Source organism: Corythoichthys intestinalis, chromosome 4, assembly GCF_030265065.1.
Source record: "Corythoichthys intestinalis isolate RoL2023-P3 chromosome 4, ASM3026506v1, whole genome shotgun sequence".
In the NCBI taxonomy this organism is placed as follows: Eukaryota; Metazoa; Chordata; class Actinopteri; order Syngnathiformes; family Syngnathidae; genus Corythoichthys; species Corythoichthys intestinalis.
In genome coordinates this window covers 53763451-53785349 of record NC_080398.1, presented here as the reverse complement: position 1 = coordinate 53785349, position 21899 = coordinate 53763451, and the positions used below count along the sequence as shown (strand labels likewise).

The window sequence follows — 21899 nt, the reverse complement described above, 5'->3', positions numbered from 1 at the left end:
CTGCTGCGCCATGCGACATCTCTCGTTATCGCGCCCGTTCTCCCATTCTTCCTACTTGCTTCCCCCTGCGTCACAGCTCCTAAGTCCAATCGTCTATAAAGGGGCTCATAGTTACGGACATTACGATACACAATGAATAGGTTGCCTCTGAACCCTTCACACTCGGCTGCCGCTAGTTTGAAACGGCCTTTGAAAAAATTTTAAAACAAAAAAAAAACATCTCTTTGCAAGGCCTGGCGGCTTTTATTTTGGTGTGGCGGTGCGCCACAATCTCTTATACGTAGGGGAAACCCTGATATATATTTCCTAATTGGGAGTTACTGAAGATATCTTGCTCCCAGGACTATTGTATGACACTTTTACAATCTTTTATTAAATGGGAACCACTGAATTCCCAATTATCCACACTGATTCATATATAAAATTGAATGAAAATTTCCAAAATGAGTGCATGACCTGGTAGAAATGAGTCTTCTATGTGGTGTTTAATTTGTTTTACAATAACTTTTATAAGTCAAACTACTCTGCAAACAAGTATCTCGAATCAGTGACGGTTTGATGTCACACTGTATCTCATTAAGTAACTACCAACGCACCTACTAAAAAAAAAAAAAAAAAAAAAACAACGCACCTACTCGTCAGTAGGCATGTGCCGGTATGAGATTTTGAAGGTATGATAACCTTAAGCAAAAATACCGCGGTATCACTAAACTCACAGCCACAGCACAAGTAGCTCGAGCTTAGAACAAGAAAAAAAAGGAACTAATAACATGTGATCAAATTGATTTTATGTAAAACAAATACCACTACTACTATTAATATTAGTTAGTTGAATAGTAATGGAGAGCAAGAGCAAGAAACAAAGCGCGTGTGTATGACTCGTATCATTATTTACACATTATACACACACACAACCCAAACCTCTCTCACACAGAAAGTCAACAGAGAGAGCTGAACGAGTTCCGTTCGTACGCTAGCGACATAACCCAAATCTCCGTGTGAATCGGAATTAACTCTTTAAGTACCCCTAATTACCCCCCCCCCACAAATTTCAAAATAACTATCCAAAAACATGTATTATACGGCATTGTATGGTCCTCGCAAAGACGTTGGAGCGAAGTCCTAGCTTGACAGCGAGCTAAGCTCCAAAAAGACCATGTCAGACTTCTGTGTGGTTTGCCAACTTTATTCAGCTGCTCAAAAAATCAACACTTGCAGTATGACACTAAAATTAAAATGAAATTAAATCAGTTTCATCTTCAATAACAGAAATTCAAATTTGCGTTTATAACTAGCTGCTGATACAGCCATAACAAGCCACATAAACAATTTACATGTATGCGTTAGCGTCAGCACATCATCAAAAATAATCACATAAACTCGCCCCAAGTATTTCACCACAATTGAAAACGCACTATAAACAGTACAAAAAGTGTTACATCCAGGTGTTGCCTCTGTGGATGCTTCACAAGAAACACATATGCATACAGGCTTGCGGGATTTCCCCTCCCTCTCTCACTCGGCTGCTCGACTTCTTCGTTGGAACAAATGCGCTCTTCCTCGTGTGTGCGCGTGCCTGTGAGCTCTTCTTCGTGTGTGTAAATGTTCTTCTTCGTGTGTATGCACTCATACTCGTGTGTGGAAATACTACCTGCTCTATGTTTCCTGCGCCATAATAAAAGCATGCATCACAAAACAAAAGTCAATGTTATTAAAAAGTAAATAATAAATAAATTAAAAAACTAACCAAAAAAAAGGACTGGAGACAAAGACAGATGTCTTAATTAACAAAAGAACAGATGCTTTTCTGTGCAAACAATATATTAGTCAGACGAGGAGGGCTAAGATGGAATTTGCCAAAATGCAAAAAGATGAGCATTTGCATTTTTGCAAAACCTTTTATCTTTTTGCAAAACCTTTTACTAGACAATAAAGTTTTACCTCAGTATCGCAAACTTCGAGATCTGCCTTGAGCTTGAATTGCTTCTTCTCTGTCAGATTAATCACCATAGATGTAAAACATGTTCTCTGCCTATCTAAAGAATGGTGTAAACAAAAAATTACGGTGATCAACAAAGCATACTGTAGAAGTGGGATGTTTTCGACTGTCTCAATCAATTGCCACACAACCATACAATGTATGTATTTTATCTGTAAATAATAGAACAAATATAGTACCCCCTTCCAAAATAAATAGCAGCTGAATGTGAACTAAAAGTGACAAACGCCAAAGTTGGCAATTATTACAAATAAAGGACTTGCATCTACGGTGTATCACAAAAGTGAGTACACCCCTCACATTTCTGCTGATATTTAAGTATATCTTTTCATTTAATTTTGTTTCTATAACAGAGTTCATTTATTTTCCCCTCAAAATAACTCAAAATATAGCCATTAATATCCAAACCCCTGGCAATAAAAGTGAGTACACCCCATAGAAACTACGTACATCCCTAAATGTCCAAATTGAGTACTGCTTGTCATTTTCCCTCCAAAATGTTATGTGACTCTTTACAGGAGTGCTGTCAGCATTGCTGCAGAGATTAAAGAGGTGGGGGGGTCAGCCTGTTAGTGCTTAGACCATACGCCACACTCTACATCAAATTGGTGTGCATGGCTTTCACCCCAGGAGGAAGCCTCTTCTGAAGACGGTACACAAGAAAGCCCGCCCGTCTCATCAGACCATAGGACATGGTTCCAGTAATCCATGTGCTTTGTTGACATGTCTTCAGCAAACTGTTTGCGGGCTTTCTTGCGTACTTAGATGTGTGTTTAGATACTTTTTCATACCACTGTATATTTGTATTACTCACACTATGTATGAACCATTGTAGTATATCCATAGTTGAGCGCACAAACGTATCACAGTGATCCCTTTACGTAAAAGCCACCCATTAGGCGTAGTCACAGACGTTATTTCTTGCCAAGCATGCGGAGGTACGAGGCCTCCCTCTAGACTGAGTTTATCACAAAGTAAGCACAGGGTGCTGAAATTCCAATTCTCTACTGTAATCAGTTATATAAAAACTCAAAATGGATACTAACATACACTCACCGGCCACTTTATTAGGTACACCTGTCCAACTGCTCGTTAACACTTAATTTCTAATCAGCCAAACACATGGCGGCAACTCAGTGCATTTAGGCATGTAGGCATGGTTTAAGACAATCTCCTGCAGTTCAAACCGAGCATCAGTATGGGGAAGAAAGGTGATTTGAGTGACTTTGAACGTGGCATGGTTGTTGGTGCCAGAAGGGCTGGTCTGAGTATTTCAGAAACCGCTGATCTACTGGGATTTTCACGCACAACCATCTCTAGGGTTTACAGAGAATGGTCTGAAAAAGAAAAAATATCCAGTGAGCGGCAGTTCTGTGGGCGGAAATGCCTTGTTGATGCCAGAGGTCAGAGGAGAATAGTCAGACTGGTTCGAGCTGATAGAAAGGCAACAGTGACTCAAATAATCACCCGTTACAACCAAGGTAGGCAGAAGAGCATCTCTGAACGCACAGTACATCAAACTTTGAGGCAGATGGGCTACAGCAGCAGAAGACCACACCGGGTGCCACTCCTTTCAGCTAAGAACAGGAAACTGAGGCTACGATTTGCACAAGCTCATCGAAATTGGGCAATAGAAGATTGGAAAAACGTTGCCTGGTCTGATGAGTCTCGATTTCTGCTGCAAAATTCGGAGGGTAGGGTCAGAATTTGGCGTCAACAACATGAAAGCATGGATCCATCCTGCCTTGTATCAACGGTTCAGGCTGGTGGTGGTGTAATGGTGTGGGGAATATATTCATGGTTGGAACGCCACAGCCTACCTGAGTATTGTTGCTGACCATGTCCATCTCTTTATGACCACATTGTACCCAACTTCTGATGGCTACTTTCAGCAGGATAATGCGCCATGTCATAAAGCTGGAATCATCTCAGACTGGTTTCTTGAACATGACAATGAGTTCACTGTACTCCAATGGCCTCCACAGTTACCAGAGCTTAATCCAATAGAGCATCTTTGGGATGTGGTGGAACGGGAGATTTGCATCATGGATGTGCAGCCGACAAATCTGCACCAACTGTGTGATGCCATCATGTCATTATGGATCAGACTCTCTGAGGAATGCTTCCAGCACCTTGTTGAATCTATGCCACGAAGAATTGAGGCAGTTCTGAAGGCAAAAGGGGGTCCAACCCGTTACTAGCATGGTGTACCTAATAAAGTGGCCGGTTAGCGTAGTTTGGACTCTATTTGAACATTTTCACCTCAATGCATTAAAGAACCGTGACAGCTGTTTGTATGTCTTCGGGTGGCTGGGTAATAGAGGCCTGAGAGGGGCCCCGGGCTGGGGAGACCTAACAACACCATGATGGTTGCATTAAACTTATTCACAGCCACTGCGAATGCAACTATGACATCAAAGTCTATATTCTCATTCACCTGGCGAATAAAAATATGAAGTAATGCCACGGTTCTCAACTTCATGCTAATTGCATCTTGGTGTACAACTACAAAAATATCAACTGGGAATGATTGACACAATACAAGGCAAACACAGCTAATAGAACAAATTAAACACTGCCATCTGCATCTCATATACTGTTTGTTTGTGTTGACCTGCAATTACAATGGTCTTTTTCAGACTGTGTATTTGATTGATTGCCTTCCATTCATGCATGTGTGTAACTAAGCAAGCGTGGGTTGTGTGTCCGTTTGATGAAGTGTCAAGGTGTGTGCGTCGACTGTGGCGTGAGGCGTTTTTGCGGCGTGAGGACTTGCCATTTTGACTGTTCATTTGCGCCAATCAGCCTCCCCATGCGCCCTCCCTCCTTTCACTGCTCTTGCTCCCTTTCTTTTTCTCCCCTTCTCTTTTCTGATTAGGCCCTCCGCGCCTCCATCAGGGCCCCAATCCCCCAGCTGTCAGTCGCCCGCTCGTCTGATTGAAAACAATCAGGCCTCTGATGGCACAATTACGCTGACCCCTTAACCAGCCGCCGCCGCCATAATCAGTCTCTGATTAGGCTGCTTTAGGCCTCCTTCACTGCGCCCAGAAGGTTAATTTGAGCATCAGACGGAAGCGGACAGGAAGCGGGGGCCATCGTCCGAAATTCTGAAGGGGGTGGGCACACCAATATCGGAACGATATAACCTAGCTGTCAATCATTGTCACCCTGAGTTTTCTCAGAGACTCTCACGCTCGGAAAATCACATTTTCCCTTGCTTTGTTCCCCCTTCTTCTTTCGTGCCATCCTTTGCTCTGCCTTCATGTAGCTTACCCCATTCCCTCCCTTCTCTCCCTCACTATCTCTTTCTCTCACTTTACCCTTTTTACACACACACACAAGCACACTCACTCACTTGCTCTTTCAGTGTGGAGCGGAAGGAGTTGATTTATTCTGTGCCCCGAGGAAGTTGTGTGATGCAGCGTGACCTTCACAGTCAGCTGCCGCCGCGCAAACACACGCGTGCACACGCACACACACACACGTATGCACGCACACTGTCACTTCCGAGCTTTGAAGAGGAGAAAAGCGGGGTGAGCAGCGGCAAAGACAGTGCTATTACTGCAAAATGATGGAATCCTGATTTGTGTTTGTTACAGTTTTCCACCTTTAAGTGTGATGTTTGAGAGGAAAGTAAAGCCAAGACCAAGATAATGTATCTTATGATTTAAAAATTGATATATATTTTGTATGATAATCTTTTCAACTAAGTTTAACATCACATTGAAATTGCTTTATGTGATTGTGAAAACATTAATCGCCAGACATCCCCATTCACATCTCATAGAAGCTCAATAACCTTCCACAGCTCTGAAGTTCAATTACCCAGTTCAGCTGCATTAAACAAAAGAGTGTGCCTGTGGATATTTACAGTTTTGACTTTTGGATGTTGTGTTGGTTTGACTGAGTCGTTCATAATAGCCTGTAGGTATCTTGAAAAATAATTATGAGCCCTCCATTGTTTCTTCCCTTTTAATACCCATACATTCTTATTTATTTATTAATTGCTGTGTTTGCCTTCTTTTACTGTTTTTGTTGACGATTTTATGATGTTTTGAACTTACCCACTTTCTTGCCTGCTAACAGTCAAAAATTTACACAAATGTCATTCTGTAGCAAATTGGTTGTGTTTTTTCATAACATTAATCCTATGTTAGATATGAAGTTAAAGCAAAATGTGCATCTTGTTTAGCGTGAGAACCTATTTTTCCCCCTTGCTGTATTTTTTTTTTTTTACCAAAATATTTTTTATTTTTCTGAATAGTTGAGCAGACCCCCCCCCCCCCCAAAAAAAAAAAAAAAAAACAATATTGGAGCAATGATGTCATCGCAAATAGACAAACTAGGGATACAATCAAATTGCCGTGATGTCCTTTTTGCCACCATTTCTGGGAATTGGTATCTTGTATTAATCAGCAGTGTGATGGCCAATTCTTTTTTTTCTCAATCACATTCTCATCTCACATTTGGGCTCTTTCTAATTTTATGTGCAATGATTCATGAATAGAAAACTTATAATTAGCTGTCTGCTAGTGTAGTATAGTTTCCCTTTAGTGAAAATTACAATTATTTGAAGTGCTGCATTAAATGAAATGCCTTTGTATTTTTCATTGGTTTAAGTGAAATGTAACGGATTATAGCAAATGCATACGTAATATCATGTGATAAATATAATATTGTATCATTTAAGGCTGTAACAACTAATCGATTAAAATCGATGAATTAATTAGTTGCCAAGGTATTTTACACAGTTGTATGAAAAAGTATCTGAACCTTTTGGAATTTCTCACATTTCTGCATAAAATCACCATCAAATGTGATCTGATCTTACAAAATCAGACAGATTAAAAAAACAGTGTCTGCTTTAACTAAAACCACCTAAGCATTTATAGGTTTTTATATTTTAATGAGGATAGTATGCAAACACTGACAGGGGGAAAAATAAGTAAGTTAACCATCACATGTAATATTTTACGCCCCCCCCCCCCCCCCTCCCCATAGCAGCTATGTAGCAAATGTTCTTATATTCAACTAAAAACATTTCTCGTGATTTTTTTTTATAGGCTGAAGCCTGTTAAGTTGCCACTCAAGTAGTTGTTGTTATTCTTCTTGTTGTTCTTGTGGAATTGAACTTTGAAATACCCATCCACCGTTATTCATGAATCGATCACCTTTACACTTGGCAGCTACAGTGGTTTGAAAAAGTTTCTGAACCTTTTAGAATTTCTCACATTTCTGCCTAAAATCACCATCAAACGTGATCTAATCTTTGTCAAAATCATGCAGATGAAAAAACTGTTTTAACGAAAACCACCCAAACATTTATAGGTTTTCATATTTTAATGAGGATACCATGCAAACAATGACAGAAGGGGAAAAATAAGTAAGTGAACAAACACATTTAATATTTCGTGGACGCTCCTTTGGCAGCAATATCTTCAACCAGACACTTCCTGTAGCTGCAGATCAGTCTGGCACATCAATCAGGACTAATCTTGGCCCATTCTTCTCTACTGCTGTAGTTCAGTCAGATTCCTGGGATGTCTGGCATGAATCGCTGTCTTTAGGTCATGCCCAAGTAGAGCAGGGCGGTAAACCGAAAATTTACCGTTACCGAAATTCTTCACGATGACCGACGTAATTTTGACCATGTCGGTAAATTCGGTAATTTAATAAAAGAAGAAAATATAGTCTTTTCATCCCGCTTTGACTCTGTGTTGTTCGGCTATGTTCATTCCCCTTTAAGAAAGCAGACAGTGTGCTTACGTTTGGAGTCACATGGTTTTCAGGAAGCCAATCAAACAGAAGCCCGGTAGGCTAACGCTAGCTGCTAACGCTAGCGGCTAACGCTACAAGTAAACGGGATGAAGTCGGGCTTAAGTTAGCTTCGCCAAACTTTCACCCGACATTAAGTAAACTCTTGACGGGTTCCAGATAGGGATGGAAAAACCGAGGCTTTCTGAAACAATGAACCACTTTTAAGACAATTGCCCTAAATTGAATCACTGTTTGACACACTGCAAGAGCCCCATCTACTGGATAAACAGTGCACGTTTCTTTTTAAAAGTAAAGTTGACAAATTGCCTCAGCATTACATATCTTCAATAGAATTAAGTGGATGTCGTCTATTTCAACCAGGAGATCCTGTCGTCATTAAGTGTGATTTACACAATTAAAGTTGACCTCTTTAAGCCTGTTTCATTGCTTTTGTCTGTGAAGATGTGTTCAAAGCAGTATTTGTAAGTGGCTCGTCCTAGATGACAGGGAGTAACTATGTATTGTTTATTTTTTGTCAAAATTACAGTACAGTAAGCACAGTGCTTGGGAACAGGAATATTATTTTTTGCGTACTGTAAGGATTTCCAAAATCATAAGATGTAAATAATTGAGCCGAATAAAAGAAAGGAAAGGTTTGTGAAACATTTTATTTTTTAATTAAGTATCATTTCTGGGGGCCGGGTGGATGTGTCGTATTTGTATCTATTCTAAATATCTAAACGTATGCCACTATCTAGTGTATAACAATGCGGAATGAATTTAATGAAATTCAAGTGATGATATTTTTCAAGTCATACAAGCTGTTATAAATGTTCACAGAAGAATTCTTATTGTTTACAAGATTTTTTTAATACTTAATGTTTAGACTGCATGTGCAATTGTTAAATTGAAAGCTGGTAAATAAATTTAACGAGAAACTGTTAATTTGTATTCCATGCATTGATTCAAATTTTCAAATTATATAACAGTTTGCTTGGGCGAATTTATCGTCATTTACCGTTATCGAGGTAAATCTGCTCAATTTATCGTGATACGTACTTAAGGCCATATCGCCCAGCCCTATGCCCAAGCATCTCAAATGAAGTCTGGACTTTGACTTGACCACTCCAGAATGTGTATTTTGTTCTTCTGAAACCATTCTTTTGGATCATTGTCTTGTTGAAGCATCCATCCTCTTTTTAGCCCAACTGTCTGACAGATTGCCTCAGGTTTTCCTGCAAAACATCGCGATAAAACTTTGAATTTATTCTTCCATTAATTATTGCAAGTTCTCCAGGCCCTTAGGAAGCAAAACAGCCCTAAATCATGATGCTCCTTCCACCATGTTTCACGGTAGGGATGAGGTGTTGATGTTGGTGAGCTGTTCCATTGTTCCTTCACACATGACGTGAGTTACTCCCAAACATTTCAACGTTGGTTTCATCTTTCCACAAAATATTTTGGCAAAATGTATGTGGAGTGTCCAAGTGCTTTCAGTGGCTCCCTCCGTAGAGTCCTCCCATGAACACAATTCTTAGCCAGATATAGTTGATGTACGCACAGAGATATTGGACTGTGCCAGTGATTTCTGTAAGACTTTAGCAGACATTCTAGGGTTCTTTTTTACTTCTCTGAGTATTCTGCGCTGAACTCATGGCATCATCTTTGTTGGACCGCCACTTCTTGGGAGAGAAGCAACAGTGACAAACTCCCTCCATTTGTAGACAACTTCTCTGACTGTCGATTGATGAACACCCACACTTTTAGAGATGGTTTTGTACCCTATTCCAGCTTTATACAAATCAACAATCCTTGGTGCGAGCCATGTTGCACATCAGACAATGCTTCTCATCAAGACAATTCTTACCAGGTGTGTGTTTTATAGTGGACAGGGCAGCTTTAAACCACGCATCAGTGATAGGGCACACACGTGACTTAAAATGTTTGGTAAATATTGATTTCAATTTCTCTCTAAGTGTCTTTAGGCAGAGGGTTCACTTACTTGCTTTCCCCCTTCTGTCATTGTTTGCATGCTATCCTCATTAAAATATGAAAACTTATAAATGTTTAGGTGGTTTTAGTTAAAGCAGACACTGTTTTTACATCTGTGGGGTTTTGAGAAAGATCAGATAACATTTGATGGTGATTTTATGCAGAAATGTGACAACTTCCACTAGAGGTGTGCAAAATTTCCGATTCTTAGATTATTCGCGATTCGGCCGTGGAAGATTCGAGAACGATTCACAAACATCCAAATTCCGATTATTGAAATATGCCAAGTAAAGCGGAAGTACAACACACTCAGCGCGCCGCGCGGTCAATGAGGAACGGAGCGAGAGTAGCTAAACATCATGCTTCTCATTACCCGGCCCCTCGGGTAATGCCAATGCTCAACTCACGGCTCTAGCTCAACTCATGCCACGAGATAAAAAAACAACAACATACCTGACTGCTGCCGAAAAGCTGCTACAAAGGAGCATAATGTTATGGTAGATATCATTTATATAGGACTAGATGCAATATGGATTCGGTAGCGTTAGCAGCTCACCTACAAAAAGCTAGATGCGGCTGTTAGTAAACGGCCGCCATCTTAAAGCAGTACACCTCCCTGCAAGGCTGTTGTAGCGAACCTTCCAAGCAAACCGACTTTTTATCTAAAATACTCCTAAATAAATCGATAAAATATTGACTTGAATCTATCTTTAAAATAGTTTTAAAACTTTCACATGTCGAAAGTAGACAAAAGGGAAATTATGGAATAACGGGAGCAATTTTAACAACTTTAACGGTTGATTCACAACATTAAATTAATTGAATGTAGTTTAAAGCTGCTGATACAGAATGGGGACTGGAGTTTTTTATTTACTGTTATTTTTGTATATTTGTTTACTGCTATATGTTAACGTAATACTGAAATAGTAGTTTGGTTTAGCCTGAAAGTATTTTTGAACAATTTTATTAAAAAAATAAAAAAGGAGGGGGGTGCATCAATAATCGTTTTATAATCGAATCGGAGCCTCTGAATCGTAATCGTAATCGAATCGTTAGGTGCCCAAAGATTCCCAGCTCTAACTTCCACTCTAATCGTTTTTTTTTTTTCTGGCAGGTATGACCAGCCCCATTTGGGTCCTTGTTTGTGTGTAATGTGATGCTGCGCGTGCACCAGTGATTAGAGCAAGGGACAGAGAGTTCACTGCTACACTAAGGCTGGTTTGCTGAATCAATAAAATTAATAAGTGTCGAGAGTTAGATTTTATTTTGTGTTGTTAAATCCAATGTGCCTCCGTCGGAGGTGAGTAAATGAAGCCACTTGTATTTGTTTGTATTCTTTGTTGATGAGAGGTTACTACTTAGCACGGAGCACTAAGCTAGTTAGCTATTATGCTAATCTGTGTCTTCAGTGTCCGTTTGTATTGTGTTTTGAAGAAGCAAATTAGTAATTGAATTATTGTTAGATAGTAAAGTGGTCTCATTTTAAGATTTTTTTTTTTTTTTTTTTTTTTTTTTATAAAGAAACCACACACATAACCCAGCTTAGAGTCTCCTTAAAACACAAATTCCCATTCAAACTGTAAATTGTCATACAAGAGAGTGTGCTTTGAAATTGGATTTGGACTGTATTTATGAACAGCTGTTTGATCAAGTAAACTGATTCATTACAGACTGGCTACTCCTCATTTGATTTTGTTGTTTAGTTTGTTTAAAAACATAAATGAGTCATTGACACCATTTATATCAGCGCTTTGCCCTCAAGAAAAAAAAAAAGTCAATCAGCAGCACTTATTTATATTTGAATGAACAGGACTTTTGTCTGAATCGTGTATTGAGAAATTATTGGTTTTATACTCAGAACCTTTATAGAAAACATTTATCAAATTTTATGTATTTAAAACTGTACAGTTATAGACTACAGTAAAAAAGTGTATGAAAAAGTGACATTTTTCCGACTGATCGATTACCGTAATTTTCGGACTATAAGGCGCACCTAACTTATAAGCCGCGACCCACCAAATTTGAGACTAAAATGGCATTTGTTCATAGATAAGCTGCACCGGACTGTAAGCCGCAGCTGTCCTCACTGTATAATGGGATATTTAAACCAAAAGATATTAATTAACAATTTATTTGACAGCGGTATCATAAGACTGTCTTAAGACCAAATGAACCACCATGAAGCTTTGAACTGATTGACTGCAAAGCTCTATTGCTTCAAGAAGTTTCATTTGGCCATACCTGATCCCTTGGGGGAGACAGTCGACCCCTGCTGCCACCTATTGTCAACACTGTTTTCGTCCAACATGCCTCCTAGCATGCATTGCAGCGCTACAGATAGATACAGTAAATAACAATCAAAATTCATGTTCTGTGCTAATTATTTCTTCAGTTACTGTTCCAGTTTTATTAATTGCTAGTTATGGTATCTGGTAACACTTAATTTGACAATGGCGCTATAAAACTGTCATAAGACCATCATAATTATGAAATGACACTGCCATAAGCATTAATGAATGCCTCTGACGGATGACATTTTGTGTCAAGCAGGACATAAATGGCGTTGGTGACATACTGAATTGGCCCGAATATAAAACGACCTTGATTATAAGACGACCCCCTCTTTTTCAAGACTCAAGTTTGGAAAAAGACACCAAATTAATTTTTATACAGAAAGTAATTACAGTACATCTGAAACAAATGATTATAACAATATATTTGAGAGAAAAAGCATGTTATTTTGCCTCATTCAAATCTTAATATCTGAATTTAAATATGTAAACTAAAGTGCAATCACATTCGTAAATAAATGGCTTCTGGTTTTTGAAATGTAAACAAACCAATCTATTATGATAAAACAACACAATTGCAATAACTGCATTAACCATCAAAGTGAGGTTTAACTGTAACTGTAGTCTTGAAACAAATCTGAATAAGGAAAAACTAAAAATAATGCAAACTGGTAAAACTTGAGAGTAGCTGAGATCTGTCATGACAGAACATCGCTTCAATGATATCTGGCGCCATCTAGCGTCGTGAATGGGTATAACATCTTATTTCAATGCAAAAAACACCGTCTTATATTCGGGCCAAAACGGTGATTTGCCGGATGACACCTAATGACATCTGTCATAGGCATTCATTAATTCCCATGATAGTGTCATGTCACAATTAAGATGGTCTTATGACAGTGTTATGACACTGCTGTAAAATAAAGTGTTACCTATTGACCCAAATAAATCAACAAATATGCCGCACTGAACTATAAGCCACAGGATTCAAAATGAAGGAAAAAAGTAGCAGTTTATAGTCCGAAAATTACGGTAATCATTTAATTAATCGTCCGATTAATCGATTATTAAAAAATACTCGTGAGTTGCTGCTCTAGTATCATCCATGAAATTGGGGATTTCCACCCCTACTAATCAATACCTTTTTGTCACTTTCTTTTTATAGTTTGTTGTCATGTGGTTGGAACACGACTGCCGGTACCAGTACACTGAGGATCTTCTGCAACATGTCCGCTATGGACTGATGGACGTCTCTACCCTGCACCACCTAGCTTGTAACCACCCACTAGTGCAATCAAGCTCTACTGTTGCTGCTCAAGTAGAAGAAGCCCTGGATTATCACCATGGCACCTTTGCCCAGCCCCTTCACCAGTCTGCTCGCACCAGGCCTCGCTTCCAGTCCCTCACCTTGTATATAGTTGGCGGAAGAAAGCGTGAGGTGTGCAGAGTGCGGGAACTACGTTACTTCAATCCGGCTGCACAGGAACACGTACCTGTGGCGGGAAGCTCGAACTGGAGCGAGTTGGCACCCATGCCCACTGGGCGCAGCCACCACTGTGTGGCTGTGATGGGGAACTTCCTCTTTGTTGTTGGAGGGGAGATGGAGCACTCCAGTGGGAGGACGTGTGCCGTTAGGACTGCTTGTCGATACGACCCTAGAGCCAACAGGTGGACTGAGATAGCCTCCATGAAGGCCTGCAGAGAACACTTTGTTTTGGGAGCCTTGGGTCAGTACCTGTATGCGGTGGGCGGCAGGAATGAGCTGAGGCAGGTGCTTCCCTCTGTAGAGCGTTACTGTCCTAAGAAGAATAAGTGGACGTATGTGCAACCCTTCGACCGTTCACTTTCATGCCATGCAGGGTGTGTGGCTGAAAATCTGCTATGGGTCTCAGGTACTCACCAAAAGACTGCATGTGTTTGTGTGACCATGGTGCTATACATTTACAATATCATTTAATCGTCAACTAATTAATCAAATATAGTTTTAATATTACCAACGCTTGTGTGACAAAAGAAATGGAAATACATTTTCTGTGCTCCAGTGAACAAAGCAAAACCAATCAAAACATACTGCAGTTGGGTGAGATCAAGAGCATGAATGAGCTTTACCTGGAAAAATGGACAAAACAAAATGCCAGATGTACTCCATCTTATTCAATAATTTTATAATAACCTTTACCCTTTGAGTGGAAGATATTTTTTTTTGTTTTGCAGCTTAGAGAAGTGCCATGTTTTCACCCATGATCACTTGGGAATGTAAAGTGCATTGTATGAGTGCCCTGTTACATCGGTGCAGAAAATGTACAGCACACAAGAAAACAGTTTTGCATTTGCTTTTAAATCCCTTACCGTTTTCTGAGTGGTTTCATTGTGTGTCCTAGGTGGGGTGACAAACACAGCTCAGTACCAGAATCGCCTGATGGTATACGAGCCAGAACAGGTAACTACCAATTTTAACAGTTACACTGGAGGCAGAATTGGCTTGTGCAATAGATTTTCTTAGCTATCTTAAGCCAAACAATTGCACAATGAAGGGTAGCAGCCCAGTATAATCAATTTTATTAACAACACACTTGAATGTGTAATGTTAAATAAAATAAATAAAAATTGGCATCAATGCGATACCAAGAGTACAGACGTGTCTGGTGTATTACAGGGTTAGGTAGCTCTACCAATTTCACCAATGAGGCGTCGCAACAAAAATCACATGACTCCATTATTCCAATCAGACGCAAGCTTGCTGTTCTATCTTCAGCCCAGCCTGTTCAATCATGTAGTGTCTTTAAAGCACCATTAAATTGAAGTATTTGGTATAGAGCGCTTCCCTCAACATGACTCGAAAGCAGGGCAGATTTTAACTTCTATCCCAGTTTTTATTTAGCACCGATTGACCGCGGAAAACCGGAGATATGATCCTTTTGATTTCAAAATAGTAATCATAAAGGAACTCTTTACTATTCAACCTAGTTACTATTTTCTCCACCAGAGGACACACATGCTGCTTGGACGAATAATGCTTCATTTATGTATTTTGTTTCTCTCGTCGGAACTCAATGATTTTTTTTTTTTTTTTTGTATTTCTTTGGCTTAATGTGGTTATGTAATGGTTTATTGTACAGTATCATTAGAACAACAGTCTTTATAGATAACTTTGTGTTCATAAAAAAATACCATTGTTTAAAAAAAAAAAAAAAAAAAGAATCCAACAAAAAATATAAGCATTTACTCACGATGTTACTCATTACTTGAGTACTTTTTACCAAATACTTTTTTACTTGTACTTGACTACAGTTTTTGGATGACTACCTTTACTTTTACTTGAATAATATTATTTTGAACAAACACTGCTCTTACTTGAGTAAAAGTTTTGGCTACTCTACCCACCTCTGCACATCAATCTGATGATCTCATACAACCAGGGACAAACTGGTAGGGAATGACTGCCCTATGAAATCCCACAGTCAAATATGATTTGAACCATAATACTCACATACAGCCAATTACAGTAGAATGTAGTGAGCTGCGGTGTGTTTGTGTATGCATATGAGCCAGCTGTTAACAAGGCCTCTGCATCTTTTTAAGGCTGCACATAATGTGGAGGTATGTGGCATGTTTGCATGTGAGGCGCACATCCATATGGGTCTATGTTTGTTCATGTTGGCCTGGAAGCAAGGGAGGGAGGCTCATTTGTATTCACCGCCAATCTGCATTCACCTGCCAGAGCAACAGCAACCCCCTCATCCACTATACCCTCAACAGATGGCCACCCGTCAACACAAACACACACACATGCACACACGGTTCCTGTGCCTCAATCAAGCCCGCCCTCTCCCTCTCTCTCTGTTTCAAAAAATAAATAAAAATATCAGTCTCCCATACACGCTCACACACATTCTCCAAATCAAATTCGGCTTCAATACACTTAGTGAAATGAGCAGGGACTGTCTAAAATGGAATGGCTAAAACATTAGAAATAGGGAGGGAAGTCATTAGTACAAAGCAGAGCTCCAGTGTCACTTCATTGATCTAGTGTACTGAGCATACACCAAATTCCCAAGGCATATATATGCTTGATTAGTAATCTTATTCATCCACCTTCATTCTTTCCTCGTACTTTCTTTCATCGTCCTCCCTTTTAACCCCTCATACACCCTCCTTGTGCTTCCCTCCGCTTCAGGACCAGTGGTTAGCACGCAGTCCAATGTTGCAGAGGCGGGTCTACCACGTCATGGCAGCTTTGAGAAGAAAGCTTTACGTACTCGGGGGGAATGACCTGGACTACAATAATGACCGGATTTTGGTGCGCCACATCGATTCCTACAATCTGGACGTGGACCAATGGACCCGCTGTTCTTTCAGCCTCCTCACAGGTGGAGAAAGTGGAGAATGCTCGAAACACGTGCAGAACTTGCTATGTTTTCATGCCTGGCCTATCGAGACTATCTTGAAGAGGCATAGTTTACCATAGGCCTCAATATGTCGATTCCATTCGCCTCAAATCAAAATGGCTCACCTCACCCCCTTAAATTGTGGTGCACTTGCATCTTATCTTTCATAATGCATAAAAATGCATCAAAACATGTAACAAATACGTGTTATAATAAGATTATTAGACAATAAACATGAAATCAGAAATGTGCATAATGTAAAAAAACAAGAATACAGTAAAGAATAAAAGTTAATACCCTCATGTAAAGTTGTCGGAACACGAGGGGCGAATGAAGAGGACGTTGGGATACACACATACACATACAGTAGAGGTCCCTTTTTGCTAACTGGATGCCACAAATGCTAGGTAATAGCCAATGGCAGAACAGCTATAAGTACGTTACGTTCTTTAAACTCTGGGAGCTGTGAGTAGCAGCCATACTGTATTTTTGCCTTTCGTATCCTAAAATGTCTTTTGTAAAAGAGGCAATATTTTCCCGTTGAGGTGCGTCTTAACCTGAAAATTCTGTATGTACAGACGTTCGTAAGTAGAGTTACCACTGTATAAGGCACGCTTAACGATAAGCTGCTACCCACCAAATTTGACACAAAAATGGCATCTGTTCATAGATAAGCTGCACCGGACTATAAGATTTGGCTGTCCTCACTGTATTATGGGATATTTACACCAAAAGATATTAACCAGTAACACTTTATTTAACAGTGGCGTCATAAGACTGTCATAAGACACTTTCATCAGCATTAATGAATGCTTATGACTGATATCATTTAGTGTCATCCAGCAAATAATCTAACTTTTGAATAGGTGTAAAATATCCTACCTGATAAATAGACTTAGTGACAAAATTTGACATGCTAGCACTTTTTCTCCATACAATGCGTGCACAATGGCAGTGCACACGCATACTCGATAGTTTACTAGTTTACTACTATTACTAGGCTACTACAAAGACAGCGTTCTATTTCACCTACAATGTGTTTTGGAGTTTTTGTATTGGAAATATAATTGCCTGTGTATTATTAATGCAAATCCCGGCAGCTAGACCGCGGAATGACACACAAACATATTTGAAAATCAAAAGGTCCTATAAGCCAGGGTTTAACACTCACTTTTTTCACAACACTAAAATAAATTGCACACAAATATCCAACAGCGCTCTGCACAACGCAGTTCAACAAACAATAATATGGCTACTATGCAAGCATGTCTTAAATATTTGAAGACACCAAAGGTAGATTTCCTTTCTGGTGTGTTGTCAATGAACTTCATCATCAGTGGATTTTTATCAGTCCATTTTTATCTAGAATGGCACTATGAATAAGCAGTAATGTCTCCTGCTTGGGCTAGTGATTCACCAGAATCATTTCCACGGTCTAAATCTGCAGCTAACTTTTCCTCGCTGGTTACTATCATAGAACTATCATCATAATCATCTTCATTTTCAACATCGAATTGAATTTTTGAAAATTTCACTGTTTTTTCAAAGAAAAATCGTTTTTGCGCCATGGTAACGCCTCCTCTGTAAACAGGTAACCTTTCTGTTCCAATAGCTCCTTATTCAATGTGACCCGAAGCTCAGTGCAATGTGCAAGCATCCGCATGCATGCGCACGTTGGTTAAAAGCGGCGAATACTCATTATTTTTGTTTTTATAGGGTTTTTTATTTTATTTGTTTTTTATTTTGTTTAATTGCCTCAAAAATGCTTTTTGCATGTATTTTCCTCTCATAAGTTTAACCATTGGGTTTTCTTGCGGTAGCTTTAAGCAGAGTGTTGATCTGTTGACCACATTAGTCACATAGATTATTTAAACCATCCTTTTTTTATATAACTACATTTAAGTTACATTTTCTTAGTATGTTCTGCCTGTATGCATCTAAACCAAAGAAGTTGAAAGCGCACAGTAGTACTTTGGTTGTCAAATTCGCCTCTTGTAGCACGTTTCGCTGATGTAGCACATTTTGGCAGAACACCGGTAGCAAGAAAGGTGTCAGGTGGTGAACATGTTCTTAACAAAAACGTTTTTAAACATATATCTTTAATCCCCAAAGTGGGTGCTGCATCATCCTCGGCACCCCTCTTCGCGCGCCACTGATCCCTTACACAATAATGTCCAGCTTGGCAAAGGGTGATATGACCTGACGAATTCCCAAACAAATTGCAGCGAAGCTTGCACTCATCCAAAATATTGAAATGCACAATTTTTGCGCTCAAGCTTTGCTATCGCCCAAAAAAAAAAAAAAAAAAAAAAAAAAAAAAAGTTGATGTAGGACAGCTACAGCAATATGTCACTCTCACTCATTATTTAATCCAGTGTTGTCTGAAATGTCATTTCGAACGTATTTAGTGTTATATTGTTTATTTAATTTAATAAATTTTATTTATCCCTTGGGAGAGTTCCCTCAGGGAAATTAAATAAGACTAAATGTTGCTTGTGGTACTAAATCCAAGTACATAATCAGCATTATTTCATTATTTTGGTTACCTTATATGAAAAGAGGATATAATTAAATGACAGAAGAATTGCTTTTTATTAACAGCACTTGGTCAAACAACAGCTTGATTGTTTTCAATATTGTATAAAACAAGCTCTGCTGCCTAGTACACGACAGGTGTTCTGCAAACGTTCGGGAGTGGGCTCTCTGAACACCACCTCTCAGTGTCCTGCCTTCTGCATGTTTATCTCTCACTGAGTCCTCGCGTGGGAGTTGCAACTGTCAGAGTGTCCTCAGTTCGACCCTTGAAGCTCTTCTCCTCCTCAGGTCAGAATGAGTCTGGAGTGGCAGTCCATGATGACAGAATCTATGTGGTTGGAGGATACTCGATTTGGACCAATGAACCTCTGGCATGCATTCAGGTGTGAGAGTGTCAACATTTGAAACTTTTTTTTGTTTATCCAGAAAGCTGAGTAACTCAAGTGCTGTGTTATTTTTAAGGCAATTGCTTTTTAGTGCAAATATCATTTGGGCACCAAGAATCCTTCTCAATTTTCCTCAGGCATTATTTTTTTAAAAATTAGATACATAAGTCTGCCCATCATTATTATTATTTTTAATAAAAGAATTAACATGTATTGCACACAAACAAGATAAGGGATTTGTTTTTGAGACTACAAACCAACGTTGCATATACCGTTTCAGGTGCTGGATCTGAGTCGAGAGGGAAAAGAAGAGGTTTTCTACGGGCCAACGTTGCCATTTGCCTCAAACGGGATTGCAACTTGTTTCCTCCCTGCTCCATATTTTACATGCCCCAACCTTCAGACACTCCAAATACCCCATCACAGGATTGGTGCTGTTTAAACCACTGGAGAACTACACTACAATGCAAACAGGACTGAAGAACTGATATATCGTAATGAAAATATGAGAGTTAATGATAGTATTTAAAACTTGCTGCTAGTCAACCTACTGTGTTTCCCTAAAATGCAGACCAGCCGTTCTGTCATCTAGTGATTTAAGGAAAAAAAAAAAAAAAAAAGCCAAAGGCATTAAACAGTATATGCAGGCACTAAATGCCAACCCTGGAGCAGAACTATTTTAACGTGCTTAATTATTTATCATGTAACGTCAATAAACCTGAGCAGCATTTTTTTCCAAACCACTGCGGCATTGTACTGTACACTTTCAGCATCTGTGAAATGACCCGTACATATTTGAGACACAAGACTTGTTTATTAACAAACTATATACTTCACTTTGTCAGTACAGTGGAATGAAATGTACAGTGGGGAGAACAAGTATTTGATACACTGCGGATTTTGCTGGTTTTCCCACTTGCGTGCCATGTAGAGGTCTGTAATTTGTATCATAAGTTCTCTTCAACTGTGAGGGACGGAATCTAATACAAAAAGCCAGAAAATCACATTGTATAATTTTTTAAATAATAAATTTATATTTAACTGCATGAAATAAGTATTTGATACATTACCAACTAGTAAATATTTCGGCTCTTAGTTCTTTTTTAAGAACCCCTCCTGTTCTCCACTCATTACCGTAAGTAACTGCACCTGTTTGAACTTGTTACCTGTATAAAAGACACCTGTTCACATGCTCAAACAAACAAACTCCAACCTCTCCACAATGGCCAAGACCAAAGAGCTGTGTAAGGACATCATAGATAAAATAATAGACCTTCACAAGGCTGGGATGGGCCACAGGAAAACAAGCAAGCAGCTTGGTGAGAAGGTAACAACTGTTGGAGCGATTATTAGAAAGAAATTCAAGTTGACGGTCAATCTGCCTCGTTCTGGGGCTCCATGCAAGATCTCAACTCGTGGGGCATCACTGATCATGAGGAAGGTGAGGGATCAGCCCAGAACTACACAGCAGGACCTGGTCAATGACCTAAAGAGAGCTGGAGCCACAGTCTCGAAGAAAACCAATTGAAAACACATTACGCCGTCATGGATTAAAATCCTACAGCGCACGCAAGGTCCCGCTGCTGAAGCCAGTGCTTGTCCAGACACGTCTGAAGTTTGCCACTGACCATCTAGATGATCCAGAGTAGCAATGGGAGAAGGTCATGTGGTTGGATGAGACCAAAATTGAACTTTTTGGTCTAAACTCGGCTCGTCGTGATTGGAGGAAAAAGAAGGAAGAGTACAACCCCAAGAACACCATCCCAACCGTGAAACATGGAGGAGGAAGCATTTTTTGGGGCTGCTTCTCTGCCAAGGGTACAGGACGACTGCACCATATTGAGGGGAGGATGGATGGGGCTATGTATCGCCAGATCTTGGCCGACAACCTCCGTCCTTCAGTGAGAGCCCTGAAGATGGGTCGTGGCTGGGTCTTCCAGCATGACAACAACCCAAAGCATACAGCCAAGGCAACTAAAGCGTGGCTCCGTAAGACGCATCTTAAGGGCCTGGAGTGGCCTAGCCAGTCACCAGATCTGAACCCGTTAGAAAATCTATGGAGTGAGCTGAAAGTCCGTGTTGCCCGGCAGCGGCCCCGAAACGTGAAGGCTCTGGAGAAGATCTGCATGGAGGAGTGGGCCAAAATCCCTGCTGTAGTGTGTGCAAACCTTGTCAAGGACTACAGGAAACGTTTGGTATCTGTAATAGCAAACAAAGGTTTCTGTACCAAATATTAAGTTCGATTTTTGTGATGTATCAAATACTTATTTCATGCAATTAAATGCAAATTTATTATTTTTTGAAAAAATATGTTTTTTTGTATTAGATTCCGTCCCTCACAGTTGAAGAGAACTTATGATACAAATTACAGACCTCTACATGCTTTGCAAGTGGGAAAACCAGCAAAATCAGCAGTGTATCAAATACTTGTTCTCCCCACTGTATCTGAACCGTTTGGAATTTCTCACATTTCTCCATAACATCACCATCAAATGTGATCTGATCTTTGTCAAAATCACACATATGAAAAGACAGTGTCTACTTTAAACCA

General features: G+C 39.6%; 1 protein-coding gene across 8 annotated transcripts in view; it reads left to right on the top strand.

Annotated features, from left to right (window-relative positions):
* klhl32 (kelch-like family member 32) overlaps positions 1-20253 on the top strand; it is a 93517-nt gene extending 73264 nt beyond the window's left edge. For 3 of the 8 annotated variants that reach the window (XM_057834885.1, XM_057834884.1, XM_057834886.1), the window contains 5 exons: positions 13205-13931; positions 14421-14479; positions 16217-16409; positions 19251-19345; positions 19629-20249. In XM_057834885.1, coding sequence (XP_057690868.1) covers positions 13205-13931; positions 14421-14479; positions 16217-16409; positions 19251-19345; positions 19629-19790 — 1236 coding nt within the window. In that variant the 3' untranslated portion in view covers positions 19791-20249. Of the gene's footprint in view, positions 1-13204; positions 13932-14420; positions 14480-16216; positions 16410-19250; positions 19346-19628 lie in introns of all 8 variants that reach the window. The other 5 variants (XM_057834887.1, XM_057834889.1, XM_057834891.1 and 2 more) reach the window with 4 other exon arrangements.
* Positions 20254-21899: the final 1646 nt, after the last annotated feature.